At 37.9% G+C, this 27,467-nt stretch overlaps 1 protein-coding gene across 1 annotated transcript in view; it reads right to left on the bottom strand.

The window, feature by feature from the left end:
* Window positions 1-27,467, bottom strand: part of csmd3b (CUB and Sushi multiple domains 3b) — a 487,110-nt gene that overhangs the window by 70,803 nt on the left and 388,840 nt on the right. The window contains exons 35-47 of the mRNA XM_077195799.1: window positions 24,700-24,824; window positions 23,546-23,642; window positions 21,341-21,445; window positions 20,287-20,405; window positions 20,086-20,155; window positions 16,625-16,741; window positions 16,305-16,514; window positions 15,492-15,680; window positions 13,434-13,611; window positions 10,617-10,762; window positions 5,494-5,574; window positions 3,255-3,368; window positions 202-390 (exon numbers count right to left, since the gene is read on the bottom strand). Coding sequence (XP_077051914.1) covers window positions 202-390; window positions 3,255-3,368; window positions 5,494-5,574; window positions 10,617-10,762; window positions 13,434-13,611; window positions 15,492-15,680; window positions 16,305-16,514; window positions 16,625-16,741; window positions 20,086-20,155; window positions 20,287-20,405; window positions 21,341-21,445; window positions 23,546-23,642; window positions 24,700-24,824 — 1,740 coding nt within the window. The remainder of the gene's footprint in view (window positions 1-201; window positions 391-3,254; window positions 3,369-5,493; window positions 5,575-10,616; window positions 10,763-13,433; window positions 13,612-15,491; window positions 15,681-16,304; window positions 16,515-16,624; window positions 16,742-20,085; window positions 20,156-20,286; window positions 20,406-21,340; window positions 21,446-23,545; window positions 23,643-24,699; window positions 24,825-27,467) is intronic.

Genomic DNA, 27,467 nt, shown 5'->3' with positions numbered 1-27,467 from the left:
GTAAAGTGTAGATAATAACAGCCTTGGCCACAAATGGTGACTACTCTGTGGGAGGCATATACACACTTATTAGACTAATGCAAGTTCAAATTTCACCTTTCATGTGTTGTATTTATAAAAAAAATACATGACATGCAACAAAAGTCAATGCAACACTTTTACAATAAAAGCCTTTAGTTTAAATAAGAAAAAAAAGTCTACCATCAAAGACTTCCAGAATGTCGTATTCCTTCTCAGTCTGGAAAAACTCAAAAAACATGGTGATATTGTAGCCCTTCTCCACGTTGATGCTCCACGAACACATCTGTAGGTTGGGGTAACTATCTGGGTATCCAGGGCTTAAAATCACCCCAGATGAGTCGAATCGAACGTCATGAGCAGGACATTGCACTGTGGGGGAAAAAAGATTTTATTAGGTATTCATTTAGTATGTATCAATAAGATTGGCATGTTTTACATGGTAATACTCATGTTTCATAAGGCACTTAGCTCAAATCAGTTCATTTCTATTCTATTCTTTTGTCACCTGAATGACTTTTTGTCGCCTGAATGAAATAAAACCAGAACAGCATTGTTATGCTGCTAGTAAATCCTAGGGTTAGTGCCATACGATACCAATCATCACTATGGAAAGAGTGGTATAAGTGTCTTTTATAGAAATGCCGTTTTGTTTTTTTGTATATGTATTTGTTTTATGTATGTTGCATGTTATGTCTGTGCCTTCTGAATGGACTAAGAGTCTGGAATAAAAGTTGATGATGACGATGATGACGATGATGATGATGATGATGATGATAATATTCTATTCTAAACTGAAACTAAACGAAACCCAAGTAGACAAAGATGAAAAAGACATTGATCAGCTCAGAGAAACTGAACTAGAATAGATTAGACAACACTAGACTCGACAAACCTGCACTTGACAAAGGCAAATTACTAAATTAACCACTAAATTAAATAAAACTATATAACCCAAGAAAAGACTACATTTCACTCAACAAACCTAGACCTGACAAGACTAAACCAAACTAAACTACACTCGACTCTAGATGAGACTGACCAAACTCGAGTTAACTAAAACTATCCTTACTCGACACAACTGAAATCAGCTCAGAGAAACTAAACTAAACTAGATAAGAGATGTCAAGTGTTGTCTTCTCTAGTTTCGTTTAGTTATTTTGAGCTGGTTTCAGTAAGTTTAGTTCAGCTCAGATAAACTAGAGAAACTAGATAAGAGAACACTTGACTCATCAAACTTAAACTAGACTAATAGCCCAACCAAACTGAACTAAACTAAATAAAACCAGACTAAACAAGGCTACATTTGACTTAACAATCCTCGAGAAATTAACTACCCTAACTCGAATAAACCAAACTGAACTCATCTAAGAAAAACTAGGAAGACAAGCCTAAACAAAACTAAACTTGACCGCGAGCTACATTAACCCAATCAAACTCAACAAAACTCGACTACACTAAGCTAAACTCCAAGAATGAAATAGTAAAACAATGAACCAAATTAGTGAATCCAGTTTATCCTAGTTAAGCGATTATAATATTCACCAACTGAAATCAGGTCTGGTATATATTAATCTAAATAGTTCCTTAGATTTAACACAGCAAATAATTTTCCTGGTACCATATTTTAGTTACACTATACAAATTATTTTACAGTACTTATCCAAGAAAGTACTGGTAATATAAGGTAACTAAATGGGTTAAGTTTAGGTTCAGGGTTAGTACCGAGTTATTACTCAGTTATTGTAATTGCTATAATAAGCACATACTGTAGTATGTACATGCATAAAATTTGACTGTAAAATAAAGTGCTACCCATATTTTTTCAAAAACTGTAGGTGGTCATCGTCTGTCATCTTGCAAAAGACAATTTTTCATCAAGTCAGCCTGAAATGTTACATACTCTGCAAAACACTTCATGAGCTCTTCTGCTCCATGGCTCACTTTGTTTATTCCCCTCCGAAACTGCTTTAATGTGCATGACAAATGATTGAACTACCGTTTCCAGGCACTTTCCTGAATCTAAGCACAGGACAAATTCTAACAAAGTGAGTGCTCTCTCGTGGGGATGCAGGGAGAAGGATGGAGCCATGAAAGATTAATGGCGGCAGCTGTTTGAGCCACTAAACTCCAAGAGTCGCATCACTCATCAACAGAGAGCGTGAGGGAAGAAGCAGTGACAGGAAATGACTGAGCTCTTCATGGCCTATCAGCAATACCGCCTATGATCACATTTTACCCTCCATTACATGTATGATGCTCGTTTGAGTGATTTGATCTTATAGTCTATCGTTCCCAGTATCCTGCGATGTACTTGTGGACAGAGGTCGGATGTTTCCACGGCAACATGCTTTAACACACTGAAACTTTTAACCCAGGTTCTGTGCTGCGTTCACAGAGATAATGCATTAGGCACATAATCCTGGGAAACGGAAGCTGGTGAGTCTGTGTCTTTATTCTTTTATATATATATATATATATATATATATATATATATATATATACACTGCCGTTCAAAAGTTTGGGGTCAGTAAGATTTTTAATGTTTTTAAAAGAAGTCTCTTCTGCTCACCAAGGCTGCATGTATTTGATTAAAAATACTTTCTATTCATCAAAGAGTCCTGAAATAAAAATGTGAATAACTGTTTTCAACATTGATAATAATGAGAAATGTTTCTTGAGCATCAAATCATCATATTATACTGATTTCTGAAGGATCATGTGACACTGAAGACTGGAGTAATGATGCTAAAAATTCAGCTTTGATCACAGGAATAAATTAAACTTTACTATATATTCACATAGAAAACAGTTGTTTTACATTGAAATAATATTTCACAATATTACTGGGTTTGTTTTGTATTTCTAATCAAATAAATGCAGCCCCGGTGAGCAGCAGAGACTTCTTTTAAAACATTAAAATTCTTACCGACCCCAAACTTTTCAACAGCAGCAGTGTATATATATATATATATTTTTATTTTTATTTTTTATTGCAGGAATACATACAGAAATTTTACAAAATAAACATATCGACCAAAAAACAAATACAAAACAAAAAACAAAACACAGATATAACTATATACTGTAAGCATAAATTTGTTTTTTAAAAGGTAAACCGAAAAGAAAAGAAAAACCGTATAATTTGAAATATATGTCCTTTGGTGGTGTTGAGAGTGTTTTAAGGTATTCAGTAATTTAACATCTGTGTCTTTAATCTTGAAGAGTATGCCCACCTTGGCAGGAGGGAGGGTTTCCATCCATCTGAAGCCGTTCTCCAAGCCTGCACGTCAAAATCTCACTCCCCACCAGGCTGAATCCGGGGTGACAGCGGTAGCGGATAATATCACCTGATACACAGAGATAATGATTAAGCGTCTGTTTAATTAGTTGGGACAGCGAACCTCCTTAGCTTTAATGGAGAAAGATGGCCGAGATGCGGCTGTGATGTATATAGTTTAACGCTAAACTTGAAGAGGTTGATAATTGAGCTGTAAAACAGCAGCGTTTGCAGCCCTGTCTAATGAATTGCATGTATTGGCTTTGTATGACAACCCTTCCACCATCGCCTATCTAAAAATAATCATGCGTAAGCACCTGGAAAACATCACAGCTATGACGCATCCTATGCGGAGAAGCGTTCCTGTGCTCTGCCAGTGTCTAGGCAACAGGGCAAGGTGAATCTCCTTTACAGTATTGGCCTAATTTCTGTGGCACCCATCAAAAGCAGGCTTGATATTTCATGCAAACATGATTGTGCTATGAATGGGTCTTATTTAGGGTACTATTTTAATAGTCACGCTGGCACCGAGGGCAGTTGACTTCTGAGAGTCGAGACTTCTGTAACAGGTGGATGTACGTATGCGACGAACAACACTTGCAAGGAGCATAAATTGCATTATACCATGGTATGAGTGAATACTCGATTCTGATTGGCTGCAGGGTGTCCATTAAAAAGTGATAGAGGACACCTAGTAAAGGAGTTCTGGTGAAACTGACTGTTTACCGTTCGAAATTAATAAATAAATGCGATGGCTACATCAGCTGAGAGTAACCATAGCAACAGGCAGTCAAAGTATCCGTTTACAATTTATTGTATCAAAACAAACATCTAGTTAGCCGTTATAAATAGCCTTCTAATACAACAATGAGCGACTTTGTTATTTCTTTTAACCTTTTTGGAGAATTTGACAACTTTGATGACTGGGATGCTGCTGAAGAAAGAAATATTGTAAATCAAACCGAGAAACGACACAAGGAGATAACAGTGCTGAGCGGACTATAAATATTTCCGGTTGCTAAATAAACCGTCAGGCGTAACAAGGGAATCCAAGTTATTGTTTGTAAAAACTTTAGATTTCGATTGTAAAACTTATTAAAATATAAACTAATGTTTTAAAAATGTGTTATTTGGCAAGTGACCATGGCATAAGCGGGTTAATGCCCTTTGAGGTGTGCATTGTCTAGGTATTAATGGACTTCGGATTAATGGATGCACACCTCGTCGGCCATTAACCCTTACTTATAGTAGATGTTTTATTAGTGCCCTATCCATTTCTTTATTGAAAAGTTCCCTGCGAAATGAAAATTCTGTCTACATTTTCCCTCATGTCATTCCAAACCCCTTTGACTTTCTTCTGTGGAACACAAAAGTTTTTTTTTCTGCACAAAGAAAGCCAACGGGGTCCAAAACTATAGTATAGACATAAAACACTGAGACATTTTTCAAATGGCTTATTTTGTGCTGTGCTGAGGAAAGAAAGTCACATAGGTTTGGGAAAACATTTTTGGGGGAACAAACCCTAATGGGAATGATGACGGGTAGCTTTCTCCAGGTATTAAAGACAATCAAACAGTCAGAGAAATGGTATTAAAGTACCAAGTATTTAGGGCCAGTGCAAAGCCTCTTTTGGTGTTAGAAAACTACTGTCAGGATTTACTAAAAACACGCAGGGAAAAATTAGCACTGTAAAGGCATGGGCACAATTATTTTTGCAGCTGAACTTATTGCGTATACATTTGTGGGAGTTTCCCTTTAAGGGGCAAAATTTGTGGCAGGAGAGTATTTAAATGAATCACGCAAGGTCATTTACTAAGGTTTACGCTCCTCAATGTAAAGCTGTTTGTGCCCTAATTTACCGCCCAAAAAAAGCAAGTCTTAAACCAGGCACTAAGTTGCGCTGCTCTTGGTAGATTGTGTTGGTCATTATAGAAATGATCCGGCTGCATCTGTGTTTTTTAATGTGTTTGTCGTCAGTAAATCACGTGCAAAACTTTCCCATCTGCACTTTTTTTTGGAATGAGCTCTGATGCTAATTTGCCCTGTTTAGTAAATCTGGCCCTTTTACTCTTCAGGAGCATATATGAAAAACAGGATAGGAGAATGTATAAATAAATCTGGTATGCTGGACCTCAAACCAACCCTTCAGAATCAGAACCAGTTTTATTAACAAAAGCAGTGTTGTGTGTTCATACCTATCTCTAACTCATTATCCTCCATCAGGATATCTGCGTTTGAAACCTCTGGTGGAGGCTGGCAGACTCGTAACTGGTAGGCTGCAAAACAAGAGGAGGAAAGATGTGGTTAAAGATTTGTTAGGTTTTTAGATATTCAAAACTGTAACCTTTAAAAAATCTTTAGGAAGGAACAAACATTTTTATGTAGCATTTATATATTATTAATCCATGGACTCATCTGTACAAATTTACCTCTAAAAGTTCTCCACCCTATAGTCCATCTCAGAATAGTTTCAATAGGAGATGTAAGGTCATACTTATGTGTTTAAAAAGTGCAGTCATTTACAATTGTTCTGCAAATTTTAGTCTGCAAAATCCGTTCATTCAAAAGAGTCCATGCGATTGGGCAAATTTTGCAGATTTGGCAACGGGTTCAAAGCTGCTCACGCAGATTCACTGAATTAACTAACAAAGTGATTTCTGTGTGAAGTGAGCTTCATACATCGCTGCATTATTGACATTACACAATATTTGCACCTTATGTCTGTAAATATGTGTGTGGACGACTTTGCAGACCAGTTGTGAACCTGAAAAGTTGGGCTTTATCACATGACAGAGTCAGACATCCCACCTTTATATGCATATCCCGGGAATCGAGTGAGCGAGAGAGAAAGCCTGTGTTCCACCCGGTATTAAGATGCGTTTTCAGTGAACCGATCACAAGTGATCAGCAAAGATGCATTACCATTACACCTGGCATTATCGTGCGTTTCAAATGCGTCTTCTGTGACCACTTGTGTTTGAATTTTGTAGGCTTTTTTCATCACTCTCAACTACATCACTTGCACCTTTGTCGCACGAAGAGCCTACTATTGAATGAACCAGTGGTGGCTTGTCAATAGAGGGCGCTGGGGCGCCGCCCCCATCAAAATTCCAGAAATATACATGTATGCAAAAATGATATAAAAATGACATAAAAATAAAATAGTTTACGCATACGATGTGCAGGCTGGTAGTAAGAGCCTCAGCATTTAAAAACTGGCTTTAATCGGTTAACTATTTTCTATGTTTTTCAATATGTTTCATGCGGTTTCATGAGCGAGGGACGCCGGACATATGGATGTCTATCTGAGTCCTTACATTTTCAGCAGCATGTGACCTTAAGCTGGTCTCTAATTGGTTTCTTAAAGATTCTCCTCCGGACGCAGGTCGCTGCGTCCCTGGCGAATCAGAATTGGATACATGTTATTTTATCCAATCTGATTGGTTCTCGTCACCTGTCATTCAACTCTATGCTCTTGGCCACTACTGCGAGTGCGCAGGCGACTCCGCCAAAACCTTGATAAACTGATCACTTTCGTAGAGATAATGCAACAGTTAAACCAAATTCTGTCATTGATTTACAAAAAAAAACTTTTTCACAAGGCGTTCGCTGGAAGAATAAAAAAGGATAAAGGATCTCTGACCGGACCAACCCAATTTATAAATCAGCATCAGCCAGTGACAGAGGACGAGCTTCACCCGGAGCTCACCCGCGCTTGTTATGAGAAATGGAGGTGGCTAGATGTGATGTTAGCAATGCCCTTTTTTGCTTTCCCTGTCTTTTATTTCAAAGTGTCGGCACTGAAGTTTTGTGGACAACAACGGGGGTAAGATACCTCAAACATCTATCTGAAATGTATTTTTATTTATTTTCGCCCCAGCCCCCCCAGATAATAAATCATCAGCCGCCACTGGAATGAACGAACCTGTGTTAGACAGTTTACACAAATTAATATAATAGCATTTAATATATGGGGCGGGATGGTTGTTGTGTCATCTCCCGGAAATGAGTTTTTCCATGAGTTACATTATGAGTACATTATTACAAATGAGTAACTTCATGTGACTTTTCTTACTTTGTTTAGCCATTATTTCCACCATACTGAAGGAAAGCAAAGTAGCAAAGTGAACTGTACCTACTGGCATCATTTTTGAACAGACTAATATTGACGTACACACTGTTCAATGTCATATTTCATAATACTTCCAGGTTTATTTTGGTAAAGCCCATTATTTTCTCATTCAAATTTTCCTCTGAAAAAACGCCCCTGGCGCAGTGTGACGTTCGGCACAGTTGCGTTGGCATCTAGTCAGTACTAATGACAGAGGAGCCTGCCGTGACAAATAATGATGTGATTAAGTAGGGTGACACTGAGGCGCATGGAGGGGTGACTATCACTGCGCTACGGGCCGCTCAGCGACGCTAACACAGAGTCTTATCAATCGCTGGCATCTCTGACAGTGGATACACGCCCAAGCAAAGTGAGCGTGTCACAGTCGTTGAAATCGCCAAGAACAAAACGACGCACATAATGAGCAAATCACTTAAGAAGAGAAGGAATTAACCACATTTATTCAGACACGGATTGCATGAGTAATACATTAGTTGAGTGAATGCAACAGCTCTGCAGCCCATTCCAGTGCAATGCATAGATAGCCACGAGGGTTGGTGATAATTACCGAGTAGCTTTGCACCGAGTTAATTACTCTGGTGTTAATAAAAACCGCGAACGCAACAGGACCTCAAAGTTCGACACAAAGCCATAACTGTCAAGACTTCAGATTGATTAAGATGGATATCAGGAGCTCTTGGCTTTGAGGAAGGAGCGAGTGTAGGCGGAAGACACTGGCTTTGTCTTCTCCTGCCAAGCTGAGGTTGGAAACACACTAATTAACTATTGAAGCCCACTTAGCATGTGGCTCATCTCAGCTTGCTTCCTAACGGGTTTCCTGTTGTGTTTTGGGGGAAGTGGCCAAAGTGGAACGGGAACAAAAGGGGGGCAGCCCGGACGCTCTGATCAGGAGCCATGTGGCTCAAGTCACTGTACTTCTACAGAAGAGGCTTTTCAAGTGGGTGTGAAAAAGGGAAAACAGTGGGTTGTGATTTAAACACATACACACGGCTTTTTTTTTGTTCATTGTTTTTCTTTGATGACTCGGGGACCAGGGAAGGAGGATGCGGATAGTATATGTGTGTGTGTGTGTGTGTGTGTACTTCTGAGAGCCATTACAACGAGACTTTGGAATTAAGTCTTTAAAATTGGCTGCTTTGCGATTCTCTAAATCAGAGATGCCACTTTGATGCCCTTGGTGTCTGGACTGAATATAGAGTAAAGTCCTGCTAATAAACCTGAGTGAATTTGGAGGGCATGATCTCTGCATTTGAGAGCCCATTTCAAGCTCATAATCATATTCCATAGATCCCTGTCTAAGCTGCTTTGGCTAGATTGGCTTTAAAACACTGGAGGATGCGACATCAGAGAGCAGATTGGCAGACCCGACAGAGCCCTATTATGATTAGATAACATACTAAATACTAGATGAATATTTCAGTTTAATGGATGGTAATTTTTTACTAATTCGTATCAAAGCAGTTGGTGAAAATAAAGTTGTCTTTCAGGCTCGGTGTCAGAATCAAATAGAATCAAAGCTAAACTCATTATGATGGAACGGGGTATTCCCAGGGCAAATCTGAGTAAATATAGACGATCCTTTCCCTTTGTTGTGCATTCGCATCACAGTCTAAAATATCTGCAGATGGAAAATTAGTCATCTGCAATTCAATCCACGATAGACGGGCGAAGAAACTGAACTCATTGAGTGATAAAACAATATGGTCTGGAGCATAAAATCAAGTTTTTTACTTCAACATACAACATTAAATATGTAAAAAGTGTTAAAAGAATAACTCAATCATAATTCTGACATCATTTACTCACCCTCATGTCTTTCTAAGCTTTGGTTGAACAAAAAAAGGTGTTATTTAAAATTTCATACGATGGTTTCAGGACACTATATGTTTAAGTCACATGGACAACATATATTATTATACTTTTATGATGTTATTTTTTTTATGACAGCGCCTGGTCCCCATAAGAAAGCGTTTTCAAAAGCTTTTCTTTTGTGTTCCACAGAAAAAAAATGTCATTCAAGTTTAGAACAACAGAGTGAGTATATAAAATCATTTTAATTATTAGGTGAACTATCCCTTCAGTAAGGGCTTTAGGGAAACCTAATATGCTAATCAGAGAACTATACATATCATTGTGATTGTTGGTGTGACTCGCAGTCGTTTTCCCTCAATACGTCAGAGTCATTAACCGCGAGTGACGGCTGACAAGGGCCGAGGATCAATATGAAAGCATGTAACAAACTATAAATACTAGTCAGCAGCCCGAGGTCAATATGATCAGTGTAAACATAAGCCACTTTATGTGCCTCCTGGGTATAGAAATGACACAGTATTGCCAGATAATCATTGAAACAGAATGCACCAGTTTGCAGATCATCTCAGGTTCCCAAAAAGTGTCTTAAATCCTTCAATATCCCACACAGGAAAATGATATAGGGCTTAAACAGTTTAAATTCAACTTGCGTTGTTAAAATAAACCCCATATCGGTCGTTGAGGAATTGGATTCGATAAACTGGTAAAACATGTCTATGAATGGAGCTATTATCACTATCTAAAACTAAAATTAAAGACATTTCTGTTAAAAGAAATAAAGCTGAAATTAAATAAAATATTAAGGTTTCCTGAAAAAAGTAAACTAAACAAAAATTTGAAATTTTGCCTAAATTGGCAATAAACTGCACTAAAAAATTAAATTAAAATAAATTGTTATACCTGTTTTAGTTTAGTTTTCACTCTCTTTGATTGTTTCACGTTTTCCTGTGTTTCCCTTGCTGTTAATTAGTTCTTATGTATCGGACGTTGGCCAGTAAGAGCTGTGGGTGTAAACCTCACTCCTGATCTCCCACACCGGAGACCACGGGTCGAATCTCGCTCGGAGTGGGTCGAGTAGGGATTGTTAGGGATTGTTCTGTTCTACTCATTATCTCCCTGCTTTATATACCCATAGTTCCTCAATTTCTTTGTCCGGTATTTTTTTTGATAAGGGTGGTTGTTATTGTGATACTCCTACGTGTTTACATTTCTTAGTATATAGTAATACTTAATATAGTATATTATATACTGTAATATGCTATGTAATATACTATATACATATACTATAATACCAAATATTATATCCTATAATACCAAATATTATAAACTATAAGAAAACTAAAATAAAAATAACACTGGTGTGGAGCGTCTCACCATGATAACTGAGCACAAAGAAACCACTTCCACTGAAGTCGCTGTGGAACTTGATGAGGATCTGGTTGGATGTGCTGTAGACAGACTCCAGGGCTGTGTTACCACTGAACTGACCGATCTGGGGCGAACTCTGGTCTGGACCGTCCCTGCAAAACACACAAATCAACATTTATCCACAGCTACATCTAATTAGAAAGGCCTACGTCAGCTGATGTACTGGATTTAGAAGAAAAGCAGTGTGTATATATATATATATATATTTAGCACAAAACCCACATGCAATCTAGTTTGATTAGGCACAGCCTGAGTATTTAAATGAAGTCATTGTCACTCCTTTTAGTGCAAACACACCTCCTTTCTAGGAAAATTAAGCTCATTATACATCCCGCCTTGTTTCACCTGGTGCATTTAATGTTGCTCTATTACTGTGGGTGGTAAACTGAATTCGTTTAAAAGATTTTCTGTTGATCATGGCGGGAGTATTTCATTAAATTATGACCAAATGATGGTGAAAAAAAAGCTTTATAAGTGGGCATAAAGTCAAGCATACTTTTGGCATTTAAATTAAGGTCCTAAAACAACTATAACAACAAGCGCAAATTATTTGTGTGTGTATGTGTCTGTGTCCTGAAACAGCCATTAAAGAATTTGCAGTTACACGTAGAGTTAATAAATTAAACATTTTAAGACTCAACTCCACTCTCTCCCAAAGTAGTTTTTAATGTGACTTTAACCTAGCGGCCCAGCAAAAATAATGACTCTGCAATTACACTGAGAGTAAATAAACTATGTGCTTCATACTTTAAGATTGATCTCTGCTGCAGTACATCGCTGAACGCTGCTTTTATGAACCATATTGTCTAAAATGGGACTTTAATCTAGACAGCAATATATCCCCAATTATTGACTGCAAGAAAAAGCAAGTGCATCTCCAAAGCAGGCAGCCATTTCTCTGTGTCTTGTAGTTTATTAAGCTCTATTCCTGCCATATCTGCGGTTGTCTTTACATTAGGCCAGCCCAGCAGAAATGCATAAAGTCTTTGTTCTGTACATGAACAATAGAGCTGGACTAATGAACCAGAAGACACCGTTTTATCTAGGTCACCTATGATGCATGAGATGGTCACTAGGAGCAGCTCACTGAGGAGTCGAAGGAGCACCCAGAGAGAAATATGGGTTTGTTCACGAGTCTTAGTAGAGCATGAAGTCACGCAGCTTTCGGGTTAGACTGAAGCAACATGCAACAGAAATGCAAACTCAATTCCAGGTCACACAAAGTCTGAAAAAAAATCCAGCAATAATGTAACTTCTATGTGTGGTGAAAATGCATTATTTAAAACAACGGGTTTATTGGGTACACAGAATCCATCAATAAATAAAAGTACCCTCTGGAATTTTTCTTAAACAAGAGAGAACTCTGATATGAAAAGTGAACAGATGACATTAATTATTGGATTCATCCTGGGTTTCATTCAATGCATTATTCCATCTCCCCCGCAACTGGGTGTCACAACGATGTGAAGGACAATTAGTCAAAAGTCTCTGCTCTTCCAAACAACCAACTGGCCTAAAGCGACTCTGTAAGGACACAAACTCCTGCTAAAGCCAGCTATTATCTGTGACTACATCTCTCAGAAATATATCAATAAGATATATACCAATAACTTCAAAAATAGCTTTGATTCAGAGGCTTGGAAGACGTACTTAGGGACTTTTCCTCAAAGAACTTTAAGTATAAAATCTGTATTGTTGTTTATTTGTTCCTTATATTAGCCCTTCTAAACCTCTAGAGATATTTCTTCTTGTTTGAAGACACACTCCCTCTGGAGTCTAAAACACCAAAGCAAATGAGCTTAATATCCGTGAGGAGACCAAAACCAGTACAGAAAGCTAATAAAATGAAGTATGCCTAATTAGCAAAATTTCTTCCTGAAAGGTTGAAGAGTCAAAGCTCAGAAGGGAAATTATGTACAAAAGCGATAAAAAGTAAGTTATGCCGACAAACTAAGCATACGAGAACTTTTGAGCAAGATAATTAAGGTTCATTTAAGAAGTTTACATTTTTCTTAAATAAATATACTTTAAAAAATATATATATTTGCTGATGGACCCTGAGTCTAACAATAAAGTTGAACTGAATTGAACTTCAATAAGCACTTGAACTTGAATAAGAACTTATATATATATAAAATATTTTTGAATAATTGTAAAAACATGCACAATTGGTAAATAGAGCTAAACAATTAAATTTCTAACTACATCTAAAAACTACATCTATCTAAATATAGATGTCAATTTAGCTACTATGCAATTAGGTCTCAACCAAACCCGGACAAAGTCAAGCAAAAAGAAGTTAAGTTTCCATTTTAGTAACAAGACACCACATTAGGAAACACAGAAGCAAAACTGAATTTAATCCTCAAAATCATCTCCTGACTTGAGGAACTGTGCAAAGCAATTTAAATAACCTCTTTTCAAATGGAGATATACTGTGATGCTTAACCAAGCAAACGTGCTGGCAGCTAGTCCTAAAATTGTTTTAGAGAGATTTAAGGGATGATTTCCTTCCACGGTTACAAGCAAGCGTGCTTTGGGGCTTCCTAGAGGACCGCAGGCTGTTTCACACACAAGAGCGAGTGTCTTACGTTCAAGGACGTTTGGAGTTTCACAAAATGTCCTCATTCATCTACATATGCAGTCCAATCTCTCTTACTTCTTCAGCGTTATTATTATTGATCATATACTGATGAATATTAACTGATTCCAAATAAGCTCATCATCACATATCTAAGAGACTTTAACTTTAAGAGAGATTACCAGACAGTGATGTAGTCATAGATGGGTTCAGTGCTGAGGACGGTGAAGTTGATATAGATGCCGTTTCCAGGAGGCACACGGACACTCCACACACAGTCCTGGAAATTGGGGTATTCAGCTGGGTGACCGGGAGAGAAGATGGTGCCGTTCATGGAGGTGATGTTTCCACCACATAGAGCTTTGTGGGGAGACAGAAAACAAAGTAATGCTATCACCATATATTTTGGGCACAGACAGAACATGTGCACTAAGAATTGCACAGAAAATAATGACAAGTACTTGACGTAAACAAGAGATTAGACATTTATCTGTGGCCTAGAAAAAGTGGTTTTATATCATTCAGTTCCAATCTATAGACCCCTTTTCAGTTGGTAAACATGATGACGTTTTTATGTGGGCGGAGCTTAGGTGGAGGCAGAACGATCCCTCTGGCCACTTCACTAACACTAGTTTGCAAGTTTTGTTAGCTTGTTTTTTAACAATGATGGGAGAAGATCAGATTTTATCTTAATGTGCAAGGTCACTCACTGTCCAGGACTGTGATTGTTATTTGCAAAAGTTAATTTTAACGGACGGAACCAGATTGGCCGACCCATACACACTCAATCAATGGATGGACGATGTGACAGGATTAACGTTACCTCGGTCGAGTGGCCTGACTTCTACACCGACCTGATAGAGAAACCGAGCGTAAAGACAAACTGAGGGCATATAAATCTTTAGATGCCTATAAATAACTATGTGATGAATGGTCTTGACTCGTGGCAACGTTACATTGCGCGGTCCTGCCCGGCTAAGGCCAGAAGACGACAATGTAAAGTGTGACATTACAGTGCAATTTTAATGATGTGAATATTTTCTAGAAAAAAAACTTTTTTATGTACTAAAATTATATTAATTAACTATGTATTTGATTATTCTTTCTTACCAGGTTCTTCAAAAAGTCTATCACAAACAAACACAACAATGTATAGAATCATAGATGATTCACAAATAATCACTATAATTTAGAAAACATTATGCGATAAAATTTCAAATTGGATCCAGTAGGTGATTCTTGCACCCAGAAACACAACAAGATGACATTTAATAAAAATAATAATAATTTAAGATACTTATACACAGGTTTCTTGTATACAAACAATACCGGATGCGCATCCAAGAGGAAAGATCGCTATATGTTAGGCCGAGTTCTGTAAAAGAACATTGCAATTAACGTAGATTTTGCATTGTTTGTAAATTCAATCTGAATTTCACACCTCATTTCATCTGTTTGTTTGTGTTTCATTTGCATATTAATATAACATTATGTAAAATGTTAGTTAGTTGACTATTAAGCTAAGTTATAATGTTAGTCATCAGGTCTCTGAATGAAATTGTCCAACTAAGTTTGCGAATCATAAAAACCTGACATACCCTTTGCATTTAGGTTAGTTTACAGCACAACAGCTCCGTGTCCTCTCTGCTTCTGCTAGAATAGACGTAAAGAGTGTTGTTTTCTGCCTCTTAGATGCGCGCGCATCTATGTGATGATGTTGCACAGAAACCCGTGTATTATGTAGCCGAATCTGTGCTGGTTTGTATTGGCCACCTCCAGTTTTCACTTTGTTTTGCCTCCAGTTAACGCCGTGATGTAATTGTGACGTCGGCTATACCAATAGGTGTCAGTAAACAGTTCAAGGCTGCTTCATTTTTGAAAATGAACAGCTGGAGAAACAAGAACAAAATGACCTTGTGCATCTTTAAAGTTCATCTCTTAGCAGTGATCGCTCTCCTATAGCATCACCTCAATGCGCTCTGGGAAATAATGTTGACCAGTGAGCCATTGAGAATTTCTTCTCACCATAAAGACGCACTGTTTAACATCACACATTATGTAGTAATATTGTTGCGATAAGGCAATAAATCTCACCCGTGTGCTTGCGTATAAAGTCATCAGCTGCAAGCGACTTATGACACTTTCATTATAACACAGTGAGCAGTTGCATGGATGAAACACTGAGGTCATTCAATTTCAATAGCGAATTAAGGAGGAGTATGAGTATTTTAAAACGCCACCTTCACAGCGTGGTATAGGGTTGTTCCAGTTCCTGCTGATTCCATGGAGGCACGTTAGAGAGGTTTCGCCGATGAGCGAGTAACCGGGTAAACACTCGAAAGACACCGTCATGCCCACGCTAAAGTCACTGCCTATTACGATGCCATTCCTGAAAGGTCGGGGGTCAGGACAGCTCTGCAGCTGATAGGCTGAAGAAAAGAAACAAGGACATAATCACAAGTGGGGAGGATGAATGCAAAAGGCAATTGTAAACTCTTAGTATATTCTTCTTGACTCAATACTAACACGTCTAATGGATAAAAATGACCTATTATGCTTTTTTTACATCTTTAACTTTCTTTAGCTAATGTTGCTGTTTGAGCATGAAAAAGCTCTGCAATGTTTCTCTGTACCAGTGTCACTGTTTCTGAACTCCCTGAAAACCCTCCATTTCTTCCGGGAACAAACACGTCACAATATTCCTCATTTAAATAATTAATACGTAGAATAAAGGGGCGGGGCCTGGTTGAGTTAGTTAGTAGCGTGTTGAAACTGGCGGTTATGGACATTTTCCAAACACGCTTGAAGCGCTTGACCAATCACAGCACACTGCTCTAGTCGACCAATCAGAGTACATTGTGGTTTTCAGAAGGAGGGGCTTCATAGAGACAGGAACTAAACAGAGCGTTACTGAAAAACTGCAACAGCTTCAACAATGTCAAATATGGGGAAAATTATGTGTTTTATGTGAAAAATCAAACTTATTCTACTACAGCCCAAAATCTAAATTATCACTGTAAAAAAACATGATATGGCCTCTTTAAAAGTCTTACCTTGGTATGTAATGTGAAATCCAGGTTTATTCTGGGAATAGTCGCTGTGGAAGAAGAAGCTTGTTTCATGGGTTGTGCTGAAGAGCGACTCAGGAACCTGCGGCCCACTGAACCTGTCAATCACTATACCGGTCTCACTGGGTCCGCTTCGGATCTCCAGGTAGTCGTGGATTGCCTCGGTGGAGAAGTTCAGGAACTGAACATGAATTCCTTAAACAACATGTCGGCAACAATAAGTGATACTGATAAAAGATAGCGAGTCACACGATTCTGTAGCTCATTCATACTCATTCGTGAACAGTTTAATGGCATGCATGTACCGAAGCCAGTGGGAAGGGTGACCGTCCAGGTGCAATCTAGACCACTTGGGTAGTTGCCAGGAAAACCAGGGCTCAGAATCACTCCGCTAACCTCTTTCATGACTCCGCCACACTGAGCTGTGAATATACAGATAAAGATTAACTTTATGCACTGCCAAAATGTAATGTGTTGTACTGTCATGCAATCCTTATTGATTTCTATCTCTACTGCATCCCCGAATGATTACTGCACAACACCGGTGTTAGTTTTGAATTAAACCAATTCCACTTAAAAATCTTTTACCCCTAAAGAAACGAACAGTTCAGTTTGACAAACATGACACATTGTTGTATCTTAAAATTTTAATATTTGAAAACATTTTCAATTTATGTTCAATTTGTTTACATTGATTAGTGTTTAATATCATTAACTATAAATCATTATTTTTTATTTTTTATTAATTACTGGGATTTGTTTCATTTTAATGTATAAACTTTTGTTTAACGTTAATTAATGTTTGTTTATGATATATTAATATTAACTTTAATTAAATAAAATGAATTATAATTAAACTAATTTAAATTGTGCATATTTCAACTGCTATAATTATGCTGCTTTTAGTCTCTTAAATGCTGCATAAAACAGTCACAACACTTTCACGGTAGAACTAGATAATCTCAGATGTCAATGTGCTTATGTGTTTTCTGAATGCAAAATGCTTAATTTTCACTTCATTTTATCCCTTTCGGGTAATTTTGGATGGAAATACATCCTGCTGTCATGATACAGAATGAAGATACAGGAACTGAGTGCAAGTGAGGTCATTTGATCCACTACTAGTCAACATGAAGAACAAGTAGTCGTTTAAAGGTGCGTTGTGTAATATTTCTGAGGATCTGTTGACAGAAATGCAATATAAGATCCATAACTATGTTTTCAGTGGTGTATAAAGACCTTGCATAATGAACCGTTATGTTTTTATTACCTTAGAATGAGACATTTATATCTCCATAACCGCGGGCGCCCCCTTCTATGGAGGTCGACATATTGTCTCGTCATGTTTCTAGCGTAGCCGACAGCGAAACACACAGCACTACAGAGCACGTTTCCTCACTACCTTGAAAAAGAAGTTTTCAGTGGTGTATAAAGACCTTACTTAATGAACCGTTATATTCGTATTACCTTAGAATGAGCAGTTTTACTGAATAATTAAGTAAACATAATTTCTTAATTTATCCTTGTAAAGAAACCTCATTGCTCAACTGCTACTCTCTGCTGTCTCAGACGACATATTTTCCTGTCGGCCACCATAACTTTTGTTGGTTGCAATTCGTAACCTCGTCACTAGATGCCGCTAAAAATCACACACTGCACCTTTAACCCTAGCAGTGATGCATCATAATTATAAGTGCTAAGAGCTCTTGTGTACATTGTACATGTGATCAAACTTGGCCAGTAAAACTTCTTTGAATCTGAATTACAGAAGATGGGCCTCACACTGTTAAATGACTGTATCAGATCCAGTACAAGACGGGTGTAAAGCGAGAAACAATTTACATATTACATCAACTCCCTTGTGTTCAGTTCTTTACGTTTCACTTACTCTTAGATTGCACTGTTGCTAAAGAAGAAGTGAAACAGGGGAACAGATAAGTACTAAACAGAAATAAAAGCAATAGACACACACTGGTATTCAGAGAAATTCTCATTTGCTTGGCACAAAAACAAAAGCTATTGTCTCTTTTAAGAGGCATGAGGCGTGGGGATTTTAGTGGTGATTCCAACAGTAATATGGAGATCACAGCTGATCACAGTCTTTAATGGGAGGTCTAGTTTTGGCACAGGAGAGGCTGGACAATGTTGCTGCATATATAAGTAGTAGAAAAAGAGAGGCAAGGGGAATTGGGCAGGTCAAGGGACAGCCAACTCAAACATGAGCCAAAGCAATATAAAAGATAAACAAGGTGCTCTTGATCAGAGATGGACTGATCTGAGGAAAAAGACTCATAGAAAAGCATACAGGGTGTGCTAGAAACAGAAGGGCTTGATGCAGTGAAAGGCTAAGAGACGTCTGGCACATCAGCTTGGCAGTCAAAGGGAATCTTCATGTTGCGTTCCACAAGGACCAGATGGAAAAGTGCATCCCCGGGAACACAAACATACAAATCAATGGCCAAATTGGTAATTTCCTCTCTCTCGAGTTGCTATATTTCGGTTTTCAACACTCAAAGCTCACAGACTGTATTACACTCTGGGCACCGTGTTTCACATTATTTTGTTAGAGTGTCACTGTAAATGTGCATGCTAATGCAAACAGTGTCATCAGCGGAGGGGTGGAGCTACTGTACATGTATCTGTTTGTCTGACTAGCACCAGGAGGAAGTGCTCAGGAAAACCAATCAACAATAACGATACTAAAAATAAATTGAAATTCCACTTGTAGTCTTTGAGAAACGGAAGTTGCGATAGTATTTTCTAGTATGTTGAAGGGAGGGGGGTTAACGTTTTTGATTTATGATTATGAAGTGCGCATGAATTGAAAAAAATAATGATGTGCAGGGATAAATCATTTATAATACCCACAGCAACATTCTGTAAAAAAAAATTAATGAGCTTGCAGGGGTGACGTTTTAGCAGACTAAATGATTATTGATTACTAACTATTACTAATGCTTATGATTATTAAAATTAATACACGCATCACTAGAGAGAAGTCTGTTGTTTTCACTGGAACGTCCAGTTATGACATTATGATTAAACATTGTAAGGTCTTTTTTTTTAATGAAACATATGCATGGATGAATAGTTCACAATAAGATATGCAATTAAAAAATGATGTTGAAAAAAATGTCAATGAAGGGTAAAATCCACATATTCAGTATGTCGAAAAACAAATGTATCTCGATTCTTTACTGATCATTTTGTGTTAAAAACACTTGCTATTTATTTGGAAAAAGGCTTTTGTCAGTGACTAAACAAAAGTATTCATGTAAACTCAAGCTTAGAGATATCATTGTCCTCTGGGTGGAGCAGAAAGCATCCAGAAAGGACTGTTAAAAAAGTCATAGTTGTAGGAGTGCTTGCATTCAGATTGTGTACGAGCAGCTGGTTGGTGAATTATTGAGCTGGGTACTTCAGGATTTTCAGCTTGGCTGAGGCTAAAACAGTTGAAAAATGAAGCCAAACGCTGAAACATAAAGGTTCTAGTTGGCTTTCACTTTAAAAAGGGCCCCATAAATAAACACAAGATAATCCATCACAATGTTCTATAGCAGGATCGAAAACTCTGCCGCGCTCTGCATTTTAGGTTCAGAATTAAATAAAACCTGTCGGGACAGGAGAAGCTTAAGGAGGAGACGATGAATCAAACTTCAGCTGAAACTCACATAACCCATCATGGTGTCTCATATTCAATTGCTGATGAAAGGGAATCTAAAACTGAGAAACACAAACTTCCACAATGAATTTAATAAGACCGTACCGAGGCAAAGAGGAACCGGATAATTCCACCTCCTCACTGGTCCAGGCATGCAAGTGATATGGGCATTTCCCTAGACAAAAACAAAACAGATCAACATTTTTGAATCACAAATACAGCACTATGCTCCCAGGAATCTATATATGGATGAAAAACTATTTACAAAGAAGTGCTCAATGCACAAAAGAAACACATTGCCCTCACCTGTAAAGAGTATCCTTGCTCACACTGGAACATGACAACATCTCCCACCATGTATCGATCCCCAACTCTAATCCCATAGGTTGGAGTCTGAGGCTCTGGACATGTATCTAGGCCAATAGCTGTAAACACACAGAGATCAAAACTGTTGCAATCATAGGGGTTATGAAGAAATCTCCACAGAGAAGCACAGACAACTACTGTTCGGAAAACATTTCAGGTTCAGGTTCCAGGATCTGGAGAGCTGGTGTCTGAAAACATTTCATTAGAATGGATGTTTTCTGGCTAATTATTTTATGGATGTAAATATGGACACCTGGCTCTGTTTTGTGTAGAACAGGTGTCTCTCTCTGGCTCAGCATCTGCAGTCATACAGATCATTTGGCAGATTTCTGGTATGAAAATATGTCTGTTGGCTGAGACCAGCTCTTTCCACTGGCATTATCCCTTTGATTACTAGCTATAAAAAAAGAGGGACAATGTCTGTCTGTCTGTCTATCTGTCCATCCATCTGTCCATCCATCCATCCATCCTATCTATCTATCTATCTATCTATCTATCTATCTATCTATCTATCTATCTATCTATCTATCTATCTATCTATCTATCTATCTATCTATCTATCTATCTATCTATCTATCTATCTATCTATCTACCCACCCTACTTGTTGTGTACTTGTTACTACTATAGAAAATTGGGTAACACTTTATTTTAGTGTCCTTGTTACATGTAATTACCATAGTAATAACAGTGAATTATGCATAATTACATGCAATTAACCCTCAACCAAATCCTAATCCTACCCTAACCCTATAGTAAGTACATGTAGTTAAGTGATATTACACTGTACTTAAATATTTAATTACACTGTAACAATGACACCTTGAAACAAAGTGTAACGTAAAATTGACAAGCAAAAGGATTTCCACAAGAGGTCAAGGTCTAGGTTGGGCTAATGAATGCAGTACAGAAGGATGTTGAGCTTTATTTAACAGACCCGGTCATTTAAAGGGCATCAATAGAGTAATGTTGTTACATTCTGCTGTTGTGTTGTACCTGTGTATTCCAGATGGAAGCCGGCTGCTGACACACTGATGTCTGACACAAAGTTCAGGTAGAGGTTGTTAGACGTGCTATTCAGGAGCTGAGGAATGGTGGTTCCTGATAATGGAGAAAATGCGTTATGAATGTTGAAGATTAAGAAAAGCTGTGATTCTTTACTTCTGCACAGGCAAAATCACCAGCTGGGGTTGAAATAAAAAACAGATAAGGTGGATTACCAAGCAAAGACTTTTAGAGCATACGGAAGGGTGCCCTAAGGCTCTTAATAATGGGAACATCTTTAATGTTCATGCTGTGAAGAAAAGTTCTGGTACACCTGTTAACATTTGTCTTTTGACACGGCAGCCTCACTGTTTTAAATACTTCCTGCTGTACAGTTCAACTCTGAGGTCAACTTCTGAGCTGCTGGAAACATCTCAATTACTTCTCCCGCAGCGCAGCCATAAAAACCTTCCCCGTCCCTGAAAGCAAGATAAAGTCCCTGTTCCCAACAGGACACTCTAAACCAATGCTTCCCATCCTCCAGGAATAGCCCAGAAACACTGTTACAAACACTGTAAAGTGTGTCTTCATGACAAGAAGAGCATTGAGCCATCAGGGCTCCGCAATGACAAGCTGTTAGCATCAGTACACTTCCTCTGGCCGCTCGGTTTACAAACAAATGAAGTGCTGAGTGTCGAGGTGCAGAACCCATTACATGTGCTGCCAGACAGAGCAATTCATTAGCTAGCCAAAAACACACTGAGCCGGAAACTTGAGCCTCCTCCAAGTTTGCTGGCTTCAAAAAATTACAAACCATTTTTCAAGGTGTGACTCAATTAATGATATCAAGTTCTGGTGAGCAATCTACGATGTTTTTATTTGAATTTATTTTTTGTAAAGACTAAGAGCGAAGATTATTTTGTTTGGAAGGAGGAATTTAACCACTCCTAATGTAATATGGCTGTAATATAATACAAGCTTATAAAATGACACTAGTCAGTAGGGATGTAACGATACCCTCATGTCACGATTCGATACATATCACGATACTGAACTCACGATACAATATTATTGCGATACTCCAAGACATATGATAAAAAGTTAACAAAAAATGATCTGTTCCTAAATTTGATGTTACATTGGGGTGTAAATAAATAGGCTTGGACTTGGAAACCCAAAGCACAGGACAATAGAGACACCAGAATAAAAATATTCATGATTCTGAAGCTGAAAATACTGAATTATTTTAGACTAATATTCTTGCACTCTTTTACTGACTAGATATATTTAAAATAATGTAAAGGCCACTTTTTACTGTAAGAGAATACATTTGGTATTATCAAGACCCACAAATATTCCCCCATTGCATTATTATACATTATATTCAACATTATGTGTAGTAGTTTAATGTAGCACTGACAGTAAAACTTTGAAAACTTGATTTTTTTGGGGTGAACTATCTACAATACATATTGTCACTATCCACGATACATATTGTTGCATTTTTGAATTGCGATATATTGTAACATGATATATTGTTACACCCCTACTAGTCAGCAATACTTGATTCTGATTGGTTAATCGTGGCTTTCGGCAGTGAGATATTTCTGAATGATGATCATTGCACACAGCATAACCAACCTTATTGAGCTTAACCTTAAAAAAGTAACTATCTAGAGCAACAGTAGTAAAGCGTCCAGTCTATAGTATATTTCTTTTCCATATTTTCAAAACCCAAATTGGGGTTTGCAAAGAATTACAGCTTATAGTTTAAATTAAAAAGATAAACTATTGTGTTTACATGCATGGCATGTGACCATTTATTCATTTAGCTGACGCTTTTATCCAAAGCGACTTACAATTGCTATATTTCAGAGGTCGCACGCCTCTGGAGCAACTAGGGGTTAAGTGTCTTGCTCAGGGACACATTGGTGTCTCGCAGTGGATTCGAACCCAGGTCTCTCACACCACAGACATGTGTCTTATCCACTGCGCCAAGACCACCCCTATTAACTTGACCATTGATTAACTTGAAAAACATGAACATGCAAATTTGTTGTTAAATTATAAAAATATTAACTTTAAATCTCATGTGGCGACAGACAAAAAAGTAGACCTACATATACAGTATATACTGACGAGGGTCCTCGGAGTGAAGTATCAGACTTCCAGGAAAACAGGAAAAAGCATGTACCTTTCCAGTAGTTAAACTCTCACCTGAATAGCTGCCCAGTCTGGGTGCATTGTTGTCTGCGCCATCATAGAAATCCAGAGAATCCCAGTTATGTTCTGTGGCAAAACTCACAACTTGGATCTGATTTAAAAAGAAAGTAAATACATGAGGAAGAAGTGGTAGATAAAAAGCACAAAGACAGTCAATAAAAGTACGGAACTCCTTTCTGTCTGTCTGTCTGTCTGTCTGTCTGTCTGTCTGTCTGTCTGTCTGTCTGTCTGTCTGTCTGTCTGTCTGTCTGTCTGTCTGTCTGTCTGTCTGTCTGTCTGTCTGTCTGTCTGTCAGTCAGTCAGTCAGTCAGTCAGTCAGTCAGTCAGTCAGTCAGTCTATCTATCTATCTATCTATCTATCTATCTATCTATCTATCTATCTATCTATCTACCTACCTACCTACCTACCTACCTACCTACCTACCTACCTACCTATCTACCTGTCTGTCTGTCTGTCTATCTATCTATCTATCTATCTATCTATCTATCTATCTATCTATCTATCTATCTATCTATCTACCTACCTACCTACCTACCTACCTACCTATCTATCTATCTATCTATCTATCTATCTATCTATCTATCTATCTATCTATCTATCTATCTATCTATCTATCTATCTATCTATCTGTCTGTCTGTCTGTCTGTCTGTCTGTCTGTCTGATAAGAAATATTTCTTGAGCAGCAAATCAGCATATTAGAATGATTTCTGAAAAATCATGTGACACTGAAGATTGGAGAAATGATGCTGAAAATTCAGCTTTGCATCACAGGAAATAAATTACATTTTACAATATATTCACATAGAAAACAGTTATTTCCAGTGCAGACAGCATCACTGATTGTAATGAAAGTGATTTTTTTGGATTTGTTGTATTTGGATGAGTTGTGACATATATCAACAAAATCACAATTTTTGCAACCCCCCCCCCCCCCCCCCCCCAAAAAAAACAGGCCAGGTGAAGAAACAGATTGTCATGGAAGTTTGTTGAATTGTACTTCCTATCATTTCTAAATTAAACATTGCCTTATGCATAATTAATTAGACATTAAGAATTCCCTTTATTGTAGTTTAAACCTCTCGATCACTGACACTTCTTGTCTGAAACATTTAATTTGAGGAACTTCAAACAAGCTCCTCCACTCACTTGTATTCCAGCTCCCTCAGGAACAGACACCTTCCACACACAGTTGAGGTTGTTATCGTAGGGTTCCGGGTAACCTGGGGACAAAATGGTCCCCTTACGCATCGCCAGGATCCCTCCACAAGGCACTGTGAAGATGGATCAAAAGACAGGAAAGTGTGTTACAATAAGCATTAACTTTCAGTGCTGTGTAAATGGATGGAATTCGTCAACCTTGGTACAAAAGAGAAGCAACTTTTGATGAGTAATCAAAGCCAACCTGGCTGTATGATTACTCACGACTAGTCCTTGATGCTTTCCTGTCTTTAAAATATACTTGCTTTTTAAAACAGACACTGAGTAGGTGTTCCTATGATTCAGTAATCAGCATCCAACTAGGTTTTACATTTAGTTAAAAAAAAAAAAAAACTTTAATGAAATGAAAAATGCTACACAGATATTGGCTTGGAGCAATGGAAAAGGTAATGTGATTATAAGATACAGAAGATATATGCATATGATTTCTCAGCCCACTTTTTAAAGAGGACCTATTTTGGCCTTTTAAAAAGTCTTGATTTTGTTTTGGGGCTCTACTAGAATAGGCTTTCATGCTTGAATGTTTAAAAAAAATATTATTTCCCCCTTATTCTCCATTGTTGCAGCTCCTCTCTTCCCAGTCTGTCAGTAACGCTCTGTTTAGTTCCTGTCTCTATGAAGCCCCTCCTTCTGAAAAGCACACTGTGCTCTGATTGGTCGGCTGGATCAGTGTGTTGTGATTGGTCAAGCGCATCAAGTGTGTTTAGAAAATGTCCCGTCCCTTACCATAACCGCCAGTTTAACACACTACTAACTAACTCAACCAGGCCCCGCCCCTTTATTCTGCGTATGAATTATTTAAATGAGGAATATTGTGACGTGTTTGTTCCCGGAAGAAACTCAAGCCTACAATGGAGGCGTTTCAGGGAGTTCAGAAACTGACACTGATATAGAGAATAACTCGTGGAGGGAATTTGTGCTTTGTAACTTTGCAGAGCTTTTTCATGCTCAAACAACAACATTAAACACTAAAGAAAGTTTAAGATGTAAAAAGCATAAAAAGCAGAGGTCCTCTTTAAAGGTAGAAGTGTCTGTCGGTGCGGTGTGAATTGACCTTAAGGCTGTGTGTCCACCAGAGCGTTTTTTCACATAGCTGGCGTATTTTTCCAATTGTTTTCAATTGGAGCGCAATGTTTTTTTAAATGCCATGAGCGTAATGAGGTGCTGAGCGTTTTTTTCACGCTGAAGCGCTGAGCGCCCGGCGTTTTTTACTGGTCGCCGAGAGTTGAAGAATGTTCATCACTGTCCCGTTTTACCCAACCGTCCAATCACAGTGGAGGAGGGGCGGGACAAATATCAGACTGACCAACCGCCACATTCTGCTTGTTCAACGTCAACAGATGACAACAACAGGCATAATAACAGAACAAAATTATTTAAAACAAAAGCCAGAGAAAATACGTTACATTGTATCGACATTTTAATATAGAATCAACACAAACAAAATATGTGTGAAATGAGATACTAGTAATACTTTCGTGGATATTCCGTATCATAACAAGCAAAGTGTCTCAACTGAAAAAAAAATGTTGCACTGCTGTTTTCAGCTGGCTAAAAACGCTTTGGTGGACACACATTTTTATTTTTGGGTGAACCATTTCTTTAAGTTACTTTCTCCTAGTTGCTGCATTTTACATTCTAAATTTCACTTTCACTGCATTTAAAAAGCACAACGTAGCACAGAAAAATCAGGAAAGACTGTATAACATGTCGTCTCTCCTACAGGAGAAGCCGGTTAAGCAATTTTCTGTTTGCTGAAGTCCTGCCAGCTATTGTCTCGAGCAGCTCTAGAAGCCACTGAGTGGATCTGTCAATAACAAAGCACAGGCTGCTATCTGACTCTGGCAGGGCAGAACTGTCTTTGTTATCCTATGCTTAGGTAAGATGCTATCTGTCAAGGACAAGCGGATAATCTAGAGGTCAAAGCCAATCACTTTGTTTAAACAGCTACGAGTGGGTAGGGACATCCTGATTGATGCAGAAAGAGAGTGAGGAGAAACAGTGAGGCCGGATATGGAGCATGGCTCAATATATCTGTGTCAGATTCTTCAATTATTAACCAAATTCACTTCCCTGCAATTTTGGGGTCATTCATTTTTAACCAGTGATATATAGAATACAGCATGCGCTCAGGTAATCATGTGAAATATCACAGATTTATGACCTTTTACACAGAGATGAGCAGGGAAACAAAACAAGGCGTGAAATGATAAAGCAGATGTCTGTCATGAGCAATATTACAGTATTCTCATATTTTGTCAGCGTTTGTAACATATAGGTGTACCTCCGGTTCTGACGGAAAAAATATAATGAAATATTTTTTTTTCCCCCTAAAGTAACATCAACAGTGGGACCAGCTTGTTGGATGCTGGAGTAATGATGCTGAAAATTCAGCTTTTCATCACAGACATAAATTATATTTTAATGTTAATTAAAATAGAAAACCATTATTTTACATTGTAATAATATTTCACAATTTTAATTTTTTTCTGTATTTTTGATCAAATATATGCAGGCTCGATGAGCATGAGAGACTTCTTCCAAAAACTTCCAAAATTTTGACCGGTACTGTGTACAGGTATGTGTGTGTTTATATATACAAGTGCTGGTCATATAATTAGAATATCATCAAAAAGTTGATTTATTTCAGTAATTCCATTCAAAAAGTGAAATTTGGATATAATATTCATTCATTA

This window comes from Siphateles boraxobius, unplaced genomic scaffold (genome assembly GCF_051911475.1).
Source record: "Siphateles boraxobius isolate OS27281-9 unplaced genomic scaffold, OSU_SipBor_1 35, whole genome shotgun sequence".
Lineage (NCBI taxonomy): Eukaryota > Metazoa > Chordata > Actinopteri > Cypriniformes > Leuciscidae > Siphateles > Siphateles boraxobius.
Note: the sequence above shows the minus strand (reverse complement) of the source record. Positions and strands in the feature narration are given on the sequence as shown.